The sequence below is a fragment of the Haliaeetus leucocephalus genome, unplaced genomic scaffold, assembly GCF_000737465.1.
Source record: "Haliaeetus leucocephalus isolate CR32 unplaced genomic scaffold, Haliaeetus_leucocephalus-4.0 Scaffold668, whole genome shotgun sequence".
In the NCBI taxonomy this organism is placed as follows: Eukaryota; Metazoa; Chordata; class Aves; order Accipitriformes; family Accipitridae; genus Haliaeetus; species Haliaeetus leucocephalus.
The window spans coordinates 2,963-16,105 of record NW_010973104.1 but is presented as its reverse complement, the minus strand read 5'-3'; the positions used below and the strand labels follow the sequence as shown (position 1 = coordinate 16,105).

General features: G+C 42.9%; 2 protein-coding genes across 2 annotated transcripts in view; one reads left to right on the top strand and one right to left on the bottom strand.

Moving 5' to 3' along the window:
- Positions 1–478, bottom strand: part of TERF2IP (telomeric repeat binding factor 2, interacting protein) — a 60,815-nt gene extending 60,337 nt beyond the window's left edge. The window contains exons 1-2 of the mRNA XM_010579679.1: positions 323–478; positions 10–217 (exon numbers count right to left, since the gene is read on the bottom strand). Coding sequence (XP_010577981.1) covers positions 10–217; positions 323–478 — 364 coding nt within the window. The remainder of the gene's footprint in view (positions 1–9; positions 218–322) is intronic.
- Positions 58–10,008, top strand: LOC104839305 (carbohydrate sulfotransferase 5-like). Its single transcript, XM_010579511.1, has 2 exons — positions 58–156; positions 8,471–10,008. The coding sequence occupies exon 2, from the start codon at positions 8,499–8,501 to the stop codon at positions 9,678–9,680; it is 1,182 nt and encodes a 393-aa protein (XP_010577813.1). The 5' UTR covers positions 58–156; positions 8,471–8,498; the 3' UTR covers positions 9,681–10,008.
- The last annotated feature ends 3,135 nt before the right edge of the window (positions 10,009–13,143 follow it).

Genomic DNA, 13,143 nt, shown 5'->3' with positions numbered 1-13,143 from the left:
GGGCTGCGCCTTTGCCCAGGGATGCGCCGGGTGCGGGGCGGATCGGCTCCTTCCCGGGCTCCTCCCGCCGCTCCGGCGCCTCGGCCACGTCTGAAAGCGGCTCATTGTCTCTGTAGGCAGCTGGGATCCGCGGCGGTGCCGGGAGGCGGCGGGTAGGTACGGGCGGGCCGTTGGGGGGTGGGGGTGTCCCACAGGGCTCATCGTCCCGGTGGGCGACCTGGGCGATAACAGACCTTTTTTTTTTTTTTTTCCGGTAGCTAACAACGGTGTTTGTAATCGCTTGCGCTACTTTTCAGGGGGTGTTTTTGAGCCGTGCGCTAACGCTGCGACCCGTGCTGGTGAAGTAGCGGCAGTAGCCGGTGCGGCGGGCACCGCGGTGCCGGTGTCGTACCGTGCCGAGCTGGGCGTTGCTTGAGGTGTAGTCAGTTGTTGACAGAGGTAAAGCCGTGGAAAATCGCCCCCCCCCCCCCGAGAACATGGCTGATTCGGGTTAAGGCGGTTTCCGTTGCTGGAGTTAGGTGGTGAAATCAGGTGCTTTAGAGAACATTTCCCGTCGTTCCGGGAAATCCCTTCCCATTTTTCTACTGTGTCCAGCCTCTGTTTCTAGGTGAAAGTGACGTACTGGACCAAAGAATTTGTCGTTATTTCTTAGTTGCAGTGGTTACTTCAGTGGGGCACACAAGGCACCCCTCAGCCCATTCGTCCTCAGACTGTTTGAATTTCAGGACACTGTTGTACCGGTGCAGGCAAAGACTCAAATAAGTGAACAGCATTCAGTCACTGGGAGTGCCTCTTTGTCACCCCAGTTTTGCCATCCTTAAAAATAGTAAAAATTCCGAACAAAAATTGCAACCGAGCAGACCTCATTTCTTGAACACCGGTGATTCAGGTAGCTGAAAACACTTTGTGATCTTCAGCTGCATTGCATGGAGAAATAGGTGTTGTAGGGCTATGCCTCGACACTGCCATTTGTTCAGGCTGGACAACTTTATCTAACTCCAGACAACATAAAGAAAAAAAACCCAACCCTTTTAAAAATAATTTTTATGGTCATGTCATGAAATCTGTGGTATGCTTCATTGTATTGTAAAGTATTTAAGCCTGATGATTACCTGGAAGCGACTCTTCCAATCTCGTTTTCCACTAGATTGTAAAAGGAAGTACGTTTTCAAAAGCTAAATTAACACAATCAGCTGAAATGCTAATATAATGTCAGAATTCAAAATGTCCGATTACAGTACATTTACTATACTTTTATTATTTTTGTTGCAGTTTCACTGTTGTATTAAAACAATTAAGGAGGCTTAGTAATTTTTTTAACTATTTAGCAATGATTAGCTATTGGAAAGACTTTCAACTCTTTTTGAAGTACCAGTGGTTATAGGAGGCACCCTCCAAACTAACTTTTTCTTTCCCCATTCAGAGACCAATCTGCATATTGTTGGCCATACAGTAAGCTTTTGCCTTGTGAAGATGTGTCATTTCTAGCTGTGGAAGAACATTGGAAAGTGACGTTTTGTCAGCTGCATGGTTTGTTGCAAGGATTACTAGTAATCTTGTTGTGCATTTTTCTTGGACCAGCTTTGTCACATTCCTGCATTTCACTTTTTTGAGAGCGAACTATGTTTCTAATGTTAGCTCATAGAAGCCATTCTGGTGGTGGTTGCACTGGTGCAATGTCTTATAGGTGAAGTATGTAGTGAGTAAACTTCTCCATGAAGTATAGTAGACCTTCAGGTGACCTTTGCTCTGTTTATCCTGCCATGCACAAACATTTTCCTATTAATTCTGTAAAATGCATGATGATGTTTACAATTATCATTCTTTTCACAGTCAGTACTGAGGTGTTTTGGTGAATTGTAAGTACATAAATGATGCTTATATTCAGCTCATATGATTGCTCTGAAAGTCAGCATTTAGTGTATGACAAGCATACAGGACAAAATAATTTTTGGCTAGCAAAAGGTTGAGCACATTAGTATAGCATTAGCTATTCTTTTTTCAGTGGAAGGGAACAATCTCGGAAATTAATTGAATGTATTTTTGCATTTTGTGGAAGCTGAAGTAATTTCTGTGTAATCTGTAGAGACTTTGGCTTTAAAAGTGCTGCATAAACTGTTTTAAATGAAAGTGTGCTGGAAATTTTCTTGGACACAAAATGGCCGGGGGAGGCTTTGACAAAGACAGCTAAGATTCAGTTGCTCAGAAGTCCTTTTAGGGGAGCAGGTACTTATAGTTCTTCTCTCAGTTGTTTTGCTTTATGCCAGCCGAATTTTTCAGTCTTCCTGCAACAGACTCAGACCTGTTTGTTCTGAGCGAATCTTTCATCCCAGCCTTTTGTCCCAAGCTCAAAGAGAGCCCATGTTTCTTTACAGCTCTAATGTGAGGCACTCCCTTTCTTTCTACAGTCTTTTTAGTATCCCAGAAAAAAAATTAGCAGCGTAATAGGAGGGTCTTTTTTTTTTTTTTTTTAAGCTATAAAGTTAATTTTTGTTAATTTGCTAGGTGTCTTCAGGTTGAATTCTGTACTGAAAGGAAGCTTACTCTGCAATTATGCTCCTTTCAGGGCTGACCTGCAAAAATCTGATTACTTGATTCCAACATTACTTGTCTTATGTGACAAACAAATAAAAGTCCCCGAAAGCAAAAGCTAAAAGGTCATCCACTGCACAATTTATTTCTTTCCTCCTCCGTTCTTTTCTACCATTCTGGGTCTGAAAAGTGCTCTGTTTAGAAAACAAGCTTTCTGGGATCAATACGACTGCTCACTGTATTTTTACACTGCCTGGTACAACTGGATAGCTTTCAGTAGTGTGTCTAGTGTCTTGGCAAGCAATGGCAGATGCTAGTGGCCCTGCAGCTCAGCATTCCATCAGAGCCAGTTTAAGTGATGAAGAAAATCATTGTTCTGTTGGCCAGTTTGTATTATTAATTTCCTTTGCACAATATGTAAGAATAGTTATTCTGGGGCAGACCCGTTTTTCATCTAGTCCAGGATCTTGTTTCCATTAGTAGCCGCTAGTGGATGAGCCCAGTGACAGAGCTTGACTCAGGATTGTCAACTAAACCATATGTGCAGATGCTTTTCAGATAACATTTTGAACATTTGCACTGGCTTGTGAAGAGATGATTCTGCCTCAAGAATTTGCTAGAATTAGACTTTTGATTATACTGCTGTTTGCCAGAGCTCTCCCTGAAGAAATAGTATCACAAAAGAAGTAGTACTACTATCACAGAAAAGGGATAACATTGTAACTGTTACTAAAATAATTTATGCTTAGCGGTACTCATTATGTACAAAAGCACGTATTGTGGTACCACCAAGTATTGCAATACTTTAGACGTCTCAGCCAAGAGATGCAAAAGCTGTCGGAGTGCTCTGTGCTGCAACGTGATGTCCCTCAGCCTGTTTTTCAGCCCCTTGTAGCTCCCTCACCACTTCTGGTCAGTCTGATTTCATGCGTCAATGAAGAGGTGCTTGCTAGAGGGTTTTGTCGCTGGGATGGCAGCTGAAGTGGCAGTAATGCTAGGGCATCTGGCCCCTCTAGTGCTTCTCCCTTTCCCCCCATGTTTTGAGTCAGCAGGCCTGCTCTAGTCAGGCAGGTGCAGACACAAGGAGGCACTGCTGTGAGGCAAAGAAGGAAGAAAGGAGGTGGGAACAAGCCCCTTTTTAGCTCTCCTGAGGGGAGCTTGGGATAGGCAGGTAGGGCTGCTGAGCTGTAGGCAGAGGAGGGCACTGGCAAAAAGAGAGGCCAGGCAATGCAGAGCAAGTCACAGACTAGTGTTTCACCTACTAAGGGAGTTTTGGCAGATTGCCTTTCTGTGCTGAAAGAGTGAGCTTGCCTAACAGCACCCTCTGGTGAGTCCTGCAATGGAATAAATAGAGGATCAGAAGGAGCATCCTGCATCACAAGGCTCTGTGCCTCACAATTAAGGCAATGATATCATGTAATGTATTCAGTAGATTTATAAATATATATATGTGTGTGTGTGTATATTTATTCGGTAACTTTATGAGAAGGTGATTCTTAATGGTATTCAAGAGCTGCTTTGTGCCTCAGCTAACTTGTCAAAAGTCTTGAAGGAGCTTGGTGGGTTCTAAAGTTGCACATTAAAGGGGTGTAAGTCTAACCCGGGCTGAAAGCACCTTAACTGCAGAACGCAATTGCAAATGGTAAAAGGGTGTTTACATCCAAATAGAATTACACCTGCCCAATGCGAGAAACGCAGAAATAAAAGGCACTCTTTACAGAGAAAATCCAGTGAACTAGATTTGTATTTGGCCTCATGCACTGGAAACTCCCTGAGAGAATACTCTTACAGATGCTGCATTTTGTTGTGTAATTATTCATTTCTTTGTGGTGTCTGCATGCATGCATATTCCTTAGAAACATCCCAACTTTCCCAAAAGGGTGGAAGATGAATTTTGAATACTGAAGATGGGTATCTACTTAGTGCTTTACTTTGATATTGCACTTTTTCTTGCAGTTTATATCATACTGAAGAGTAGGCAAATACTTTAGCTAGTCATTTTACATATTATTTGTAGTGCTTATGGTGAGTGAGACACAAATTATGGACTAATATGCATGTTAGCTGTTTTTTTTGTTGGTATAGTATTGTCTGCAACAGTGCTTGGGTGGGAATCAGAGTGAGGAGAGGACCAAGAGGCAGTCAAGGCAGATGCGAATTTAAAAAAATGGCTTTTGGTTTGACACCTACATGTTTTTATTACTCACTCCCCCGCCCCTTGCCGATAAGGTATAAAGAACAGTTAGTGTTTGCATTTCTGCAGAGTGATCGTGATTGCAGTGGAGCAGCAGTTCTGTGTAGCTGGAGTAGAAACATGAATTCTTTAAAAAGCATCATGGGTCTCGAAAAGCTATGTGATGGGTTAGACTGTGAGAAGCTGCAGAATGCAGTCAGTGCAGAAAATGGCTAATGTTTTGCAGACAAGAAAAAGATTTGAGGTAGTTATGGCTGACTGGCTTTCAGGCATAGAATCTGTTTCAAGAAAACTCCTTGAATAGCAAACACAACTGCTCTTTCACTTTTCCTTAGATTCTTTCATCACCTCTGTTTGGCAAAGTGTCAGTGCAGGCTGCCTGATTGCTGATAATCCTCACAGCATAGAGTAACTCGTAGATGCTTCCGGTGACATAATATGCAAAAATTCAGTATTTGAACAAGGCAAATTTTATCTGTGAAGAATGGCCATGCTGAATTAAACCAAAGGTTTATCTATCTGCTCTTGTGCCTGACAGTAGCAAGTAGCAGATTGCTAGGGAAAAAGTTAAATAATACAGGAAATGTGATTTCTCCGAGTATACCTCCCAGATGCAGGCAGATACCTTGGGCATCTACAGTTCGGGGAATTGCTAAGCCACCAGCTGTAGCCTCGTCTTTGCATTTAGCAGTCCTTGAGAGGCTCTTCTTCCATTAATTACTTTCAATTGATGTAATAATTTGTTGAACTTTTGTATACTCTTGCTGCCACAGTATTTAGAGGCAGAGTTTCCCATTTTTATAGTGCAGTGTACAAAAAGGTTTTGTCATGAGTGATTCTTTAATTGAATTCTCCCGATTTTCCTGTTTTGAGCAGTCATAAGAGAGTGTTTTTGCAGTTGTCTCTCCAGGCCAGTTGTGATTTTCCTGTCCAGGGAGGCTGTCTTCTAGGCTGTGGAGTGACAGTCGTTTCAGTATTCCTTTTACAGAACTCATCGACTGTCCTTTTGCTTGATCTTTACACCTTACTGTATTCGGCTATACTGTCTTGAAGATTCCTTATTGTGGGCAAATTAGCATGCAGAATGCGATGCTCTAAAAAAAAGTCATTGGTCCCAATCAGGAGATCTTGGAGCTGTGCCGAGGGCCCAATAATTCCATAGTTAACATTTCATGGTTTATTGCAGTACCAAGGTATCAGTTTGTAGACCAGACTACACCTGTCATTCATCAGTTCCCTTTAAAGTACAGCTTTCATATTGTACAGCAAAACACAAAAGCCAACTTGCAGTGTATTTGGTCCACAGACACCCGCACTCCCATCCTACTGCCAAAAATTGGTGGCATATTTGTTAGCTGTCCAGACATCACTGCCAGAGAAGAAAGAGGAGACTGGGCTACTTTTTCCATGCTTGTCTGCCTGGATATGTGAATAGCGATTTGAGTGAATGTATTGACATCTGGGTCTTGTAAAAAGGTATGCTCATTGGGACTATGCAAGAGATGCTATGGGGAACATGGGTTTCATCCCAGGAGGTGCCATTGTGGTCACATGTTATGGATATTTGTGCAAAGTTGATGAGAATGTGGAACCACTGGAGAAAAGGGCCTTGTCTCAGTGGGCAGCACAACCACTAAAACCTTGGTGATAACCATGGTTTTAGACATAAATAAATGCTGTTGCTAAGCTACAGAAACAGATTGTATGGTGAAGTAGGGAACATAATAAAACAGTAAAAAGGAATTTTTACCTGAGTGGGTATAAACTAGAGCAGATGTAAAGAGTATACAGAACTTTGCTTCCAAAGAAGAGCAGCGAAGCTGGTGAAGGGTCTGGAGAACAAGTCTTAAGAGGAGTGGCTGAGGGAACTGGGTTTGTTTAGCCTGGAGAAAAGGAGGCTGAGGGGAGACCTTATCGCTGTCTACAACTACCTGAAAGGAGGTTGTAGCGAGGTGGATGTTGGTCTCTTTTCCCAAGTAGTAAGCAACCAGGACAAGAGGAAATGGCCTCAAGTTGCGCCAGGGGAGGTTTAGATTGGATATTAGGAAAAATTTCTTCACCAAAAGGGTTGTCAAGCACTGAAACAGGCTGCCCAGGGAAGTGTTTGAGTCACCATCCCTGGAGGGATTTAAAAGATGCGTAGATGTGCCACTTAGGGCCATGGTTTAGTGGTAGACTTGGTAGTTTTAGTTTTATGGTTGGACTCAATGATCTTAAAGGTCTTTTCCAACCTAAATGATTCTGTGATTCTGTATCTTACAAGCAAGAGATGGTACTTCAGCAGAAGAAACTTCGGGAAGCAAGTTAATACCTTACTCATTTGCATTACTCTCCTTATAAGATACTGTATGATACTGAAGGTACATGCATTTATTGTCTCCTTTTCCCTACTCAGCTCATATTTCTGCTGTTTTTCTTGGCTTACAAACAAAAGTTTAGTAGCAAAATTGTGTTCACTTAAGATAGAACGCATTTCTTTATATCGTTAAGAGACATTTAAGCAGTGGCAGGAGCCGAAACTGCCCATTTCTACTATCTCTTCCGTTTGGCCATTTGTTTCAGCTTTTGGTACTAATTAATAGACTTTTTCATGTTTCATTAGGCTAGCACTAAGAACTTAATGCATTTATTATGTCAGATGAGTATGTATCTATATTCGCTAGTCTGCATGGTTTACTTTCAAGAGTCCAGAGTGCGTTGATGTATGTACCTTTCACTGTAACAAGAAAAAAATGGTCTAAATGCAGCTAGATGGCAAATGCTTATATGTAAAACTCTGGAGTTTATCTTCATACACAAGGATTCTAATTTTCCTAAAACTGTGCCTGCTAACATATACTGGCTTCTTACAAGTGGAATCTGCAAAAGTGAGAACACAGGGGGGTAGGTGCGAAAACTTCTAGTAGAAAGTTGTGAAGAGTGCATGTGGCTTGAACTTTAACTTCAAAGTAAAACAGAAGTCTCTTGGGGTTGACATGCCTAAAATTTTCCAGGAGTTACATGCAGACTAATTCTAACTCACAAATGGGTAATCCCTTAAATGCAAACTCAGGGGGTTCCATCATGGGCTATATGCGCTCCAGCCCAAAGACATGTCAGCTGCTTTTTCATTGTAACATCTGTAGCCAGATGCTTCTTCAGGTTGTGATTTTTCATCCATCTCATGCAATTTGGAAAATAGAGGGTTGTGCACAAGCATCAGTTGGCGTAGCGCCCTACCGTCACCACTGCAGGGTACAGCCCTCACGTTAGAGAAGAAGGTGATTTTTATTTCAGTAGCCGCAGTTACTGATGTTCCTGTCTACTCCTTTAAAGGGATAGAAGCCCTTGTAATGTTAGACTGAAATGGAAATACAGTGAATTGATTCAGAAGGGTTTTTTTCCTTAGCAGTATTTACCAGAATTCAGGTTGAGGGCTTTGTGTATTTTGTAGATTTTTTTTTTTTTTTTTTTCTCCAGCAGTTGAGCTGCATCAACCCAAGGTTTCCTTCAGCATCAGACATTTGTGCCAAAAAATTTCTGCTGTGATCTTGCTGTCACGCATTATTTACTTTCAGTTTCCGACACCTGTCACCTGCAGATGATCATCTCTCAGTGCCGCTGATTAAGGAAGCAAAATAGTGCCAAATACATAATGCATATTTGAAGAAAGGTTTTACTAATGCAAGAGTTTATATTGTGTAAGTTTATCATTATTGTGCCACAGGAGCAATGGTTCACCAGCATTTTCCTTCTCTTTTTCAGCTTTTTTAATTTCTTTTCCTCGGTGAGAATGGCAAGGATTCGGATTCCTAGCACAATCGTTATACTTTTTGTTACAGTTCAGACTGGATTCTTACTCTTCATGTATGCCCGGTACAGTAATTTCATGCCTCAGTCTGAGGAGAAACCATCTCAAGTCCACGTCCTTATTCTCTCCTCCTGGCGGTCGGGATCTTCTTTTGTCGGTCAACTTTTCAGCCAACACCCCAGCGTCTTCTACCTGATGGAGCCAGCGTGGCATGTGTGGGTAACGATGTACCAGAACAGTGCCAAGGTCTTGCACATGGCAGTGCGGGACCTAGTCAGGTCGGTCTTTCTGTGTGACATGTCTGTATTTGATGCTTACATGCCTTGGAAAAGAAACTTATCTGATCTTTTCCAGTGGGCAGTGAGTCGGGCTCTGTGTTCAGCTCCTGCTTGTGACTCCTTTCAACGTACTGATATAACCAGTGAAATGGCATGCAAGACTCTTTGTGGACGGTACCCGTTTAGCAAGGTGGAGGAAGCCTGTAAGACTTACAGCCATGTTGTCATCAAGGAGGTTCGATTCTTTGACTTGAAGGTCCTCTACCCCCTTCTCACTGATCCATCCCTGAATCTCAAAATTATTCACTTGGTCCGTGACCCCAGGGCAGTCGTCAAGTCACGGGAACAGTCGGTCAAAGCATTAGCCCGTGACAATGGAATTGTTTTGAGTACCAATGGCACTAAAGTGGAAGACAGCAAATACAAAGTAATGCAAGAGATTTGTAGAAGTCATGTTCAGATTTATGAAACGGCTACTCTAAAACCACCTAATTTCCTTAAAGATCGCTATTTAATGATCCGTTTTGAAGATCTGGTCAGAGATCCATTATCAGAAATCTCAGAAATGTATAAATTTGCAGATCTTAGTTTGACCCCCATGCTCAAAAGCTGGATCTATAATATCACACATGGACAGGGACCAGGAAAAAAAAAAGAAGCCTTCAGAATCACATCTCGAGATGCAGTTAGTGTTTCACAGGCCTGGAGAAATGTTCTTTCCTTCCAGAAAATTAAGAAAATACAGGAAGTTTGCAAAGGTGCTATAAATATGCTTGGCTATCAGCTGGTGGATTCAGAAAAAGAACAGAGAGATCTGTCATTGGATTTAGTACTGCCGAGACGACAAAATCAATTCAGTTGGTCATCATTTAATCCAAAGCACTGAGACATCATTATTGAGAGATCCTGGGGGTGGGGGGTTGTGTAGATGGCTGAGTATTTGTCTACTGTGTGGCATATAGGTAATTTGAAAATCCTTGGCTGATAAGTTTAATTATCTTCCTGTCTGCTGTTTTTCTGTAATGGAAGGAGGTTTTTTTCTGAGTTTCTTACACTGCAAAAACAAAAACAAAAACATTGGAAATGCCGTGAGATACTTGTCAGATTGCAAATTTACAGCTGAGCTGCGCTGTTCTCAGCATTGTTTTAAAAATATAATTTAAGTACTTTCTATTAAAAGATGAATTGTCAAAAATGTCTTTGTTCAATTCATAATAGTTCACTTCTGTTTTCATGCTTTAAATATTTAAGAATCTCAGTTCTTAATTTGTATAAATGGAACAAAGTAGAAACTAAATTCCTTCACTTTCTTCCAGAATCACTTGACTTCCTTCTTTTGCTTTAAAGTTGTTGTGCAGTTGTGTATTTTTTTAGGCTTATCTTGATGTTTTAAATTTTAACATAAAAGTTCTCCAAGAGCTGGGGCAGCTGCAGCAGTTCTGTTGTAAAAGGCTTAAGCAGGAACTTCATTTGTTGATACCTGGAATGGCAAAGTTTGCAGATACTTGGATGTGATGTTGGCATGGAGTGCAAAATGCAAGAGATGAAGAAACTTTGAGTGGAATCACTGTGGAAATAGCTGTTAATGCCGCCCCAATCGTGCGTTCTAATGCTGCGCTACAGAGTAGGCACACACTTGCTTCTGCAGCGCAATTCATACCATTATCCTCTCTTTTCAGAACTACAAGTTGTTAATGAAGATAGCTGAGAAATTTAAGGTGCCTTGGGAATCTGCATACGATTATACTGCTCTATGGAAGTGATCAATTCAAACAACTTTGATAGCATAGACAGATACCTGTGTATGGGGTTTTTCTTTGTTTTTATTTTTTTTAATACAGCACGTCTCAGGATGGACAGTACATGTTTGGTCGATACCAGATAATCCTGTTAGGGCTAATTGAAGAATGTCGTGCTATAGCTTATTTAGGATGAGCACAAAAGCTCCTCAGTGCCACTACTGTGATCTGCTGTAGGAGGAGATGGATGTGCCTAGCGCTCTAGATGCTGGGAGGTGGGCCTGTTAATGCTGTGTCTCCTTGGGGGGGTTCTCTAGGGCCACACCTGTTGCTGCTGGGAATTTTCCAAAGTGTTCCCCAAGCTATCGTGGGGCCTGTGGAGCCATATTTTTTTGTCTTGGTGGCTTTTCCAGGGACTCTGAGGTTGTGCTGTCATCTCTGGTGCATTCCTCGGTTCTTCAGGGCCATTTGCTTACTCCGGTTATCTGGGGCTTCTTCCCTGTGTCAGGGAATCTGGAATTTTTGGGTGGGAAGGGTATCTGGGCTGTTGTCTGTAGCCCAGGAGGTCTTTTGGGCTCCCCAGTAGAAGCGAGACATGGACATACTGGAGAGAGTCCAGTGAAGGGCCACTGAGGTGATGAAGGGACTGGGGCATCCCTCACATGAGAAAAGCCTGAGAGAGCTGGGACTGTTCAGCCTGGAGAGAAGATGGCTCGGAGGTGGGATATCTTAGTGATGTATATTATATAAATACCTGAAGCGAGGGTGTGAAGAAGATGGAGCTAGGCTCTTTTCAGCGGTTCCCAGTGATGGGACAAGAGGCAGTGGGCACAAACTGAAGCACAGGAGGTTCCCTCTGAGCATCAGGAAACACTTTTCACTGTGCAGGTGACAGAGCACTGGCATGGCTTGCCCAGAGAGGTTGTGGAGTCTCCCACCTTGGTGATACTCAAAACTCATCTGAATGCGGTCCTGGGCAGCTGCTGTAGGTGGCCCTGTTTGTGCAGGGAGGGGTTGGACCAGATGACCTACAAGTGGTCCCTTCCCACCTCAACCGTTTTGCAATTCTGGGGTCACTGCTGTCAGTCACATCCAGGGCCCTTCTACCACAGGCATGAGAAACTTGCCCCAGGCCTCAAGGTTATCCAGCACGCCTGCTGCTTTACTCCACCCGCAGTGCTCGTGAAGAAGAGGTGCAGGTTAATTTTGCACTTGCAGGGCTTTTAGGGCTCAGTGGTCATGTTGGGGCAGGGTTGAGTGTTCGGGTGCTTTGGAGGGACAGTTTGAGAGGGCATTTGAAATGCCCTTGCAGGGTGAAGTGAGGCAGGAAAGAGGGAGTTAGAGTTGGCAGGGGAGGGGGACTGCCCTGGGTTGGAGTGCTGTGTGCATGTGGGTGCCAGTACCTTGGCTGCTGTGTGTGGCTGTCAGTGTTGCAGGAGCCGTGGAGGTGATGGGCTTTACTATGCCTCCTCCAGAAAGCTCTGGCTGACAAAGTTATGCCACAGCAGAGACTGCAGCCATCAGCTCCGCTGGGCGCTAATAATGACTAGCACAGGCCCTGTGCTGTACTGAGTCTGAGAGGTCTTAGCTTTCTTTCTCTTGTCTGTGTTGAATGAGAAGGCGGATAGGTGAGAGGGTTGCTTGTTCCCCCTTCCCACGTTATGTGTTTTTTAATGCCAAGTAAGACAAACACTTGCAACATTGCAGCGTCTGTCTGTGCTGCAGTTTCCCTGAGGAGTACTATCTGCCAAAGGCTGAAGACAGCCGGGTGCCTGAGCGGTTAGGTAGCTTGGACTAGAAATGCTCACGATGTGGTTAATAGGCTAAAAACATGTCTAGTTTACATCATAAATATTTCCTCATCTGTAGTGGGTTACCCTTGTTCTGGACACTGTGTGCCATCTTTTGGGTAGCCTGGATAATACAATCGTTTGTTGGTACTGCACATGAATTAGTGCTCACAGTGTGACAGGTAGGTTCAGTGGAAGTGCAGCTTAGTACAATCCTGTGTATTGCTTCTTGCATATGGTCACATTTGAATGGTGGCTAAAACCAAGCTTATAAACAGTAACTGTAAAGTGTGACGTGTCTTACAGTTCAGCTGCACTCATAAATGAAGGGCAGGTGTTTTAAGCTGTGGGCAGAAGTTCCTTGGCTTCTGTTTACTGTTTTCCTGCTCACATGTGCTTTGGTTTTTCTTGTGTAAAACTGAGGGTTTGGAGGTTTTCTTGTGCATTTTTTTGTTCAGAATTTCTTGTTGAGGGTTTCTCACTCGGGTGTTGTGGTTTATTTAATTTTGTGGGACTCAGTATTTATCAGTCAGGATTTACAGTTTACACATTTACTGCTGAGGGCATAGGTTTTAAAATCTAGCCTCAGCCATAAATTGTAAAGCCCCAGCAACCATCTGGGTTCCGAGATTTGCAGTTTTTCAGCTAGAGTTCAGGGTTTACAGCTTATTGTTAAATAGACAGGTCTAAATCCTGAGATAATAAACTTTGGGCTATTGATCCCAGAGAGAAAGGCACTCACACTGCACAAGGTATTGAATAAAATTCCATTTATTGAACACCAGAAGGAAAAAGAGGTTAGTATGGATAGTTCTGTGTC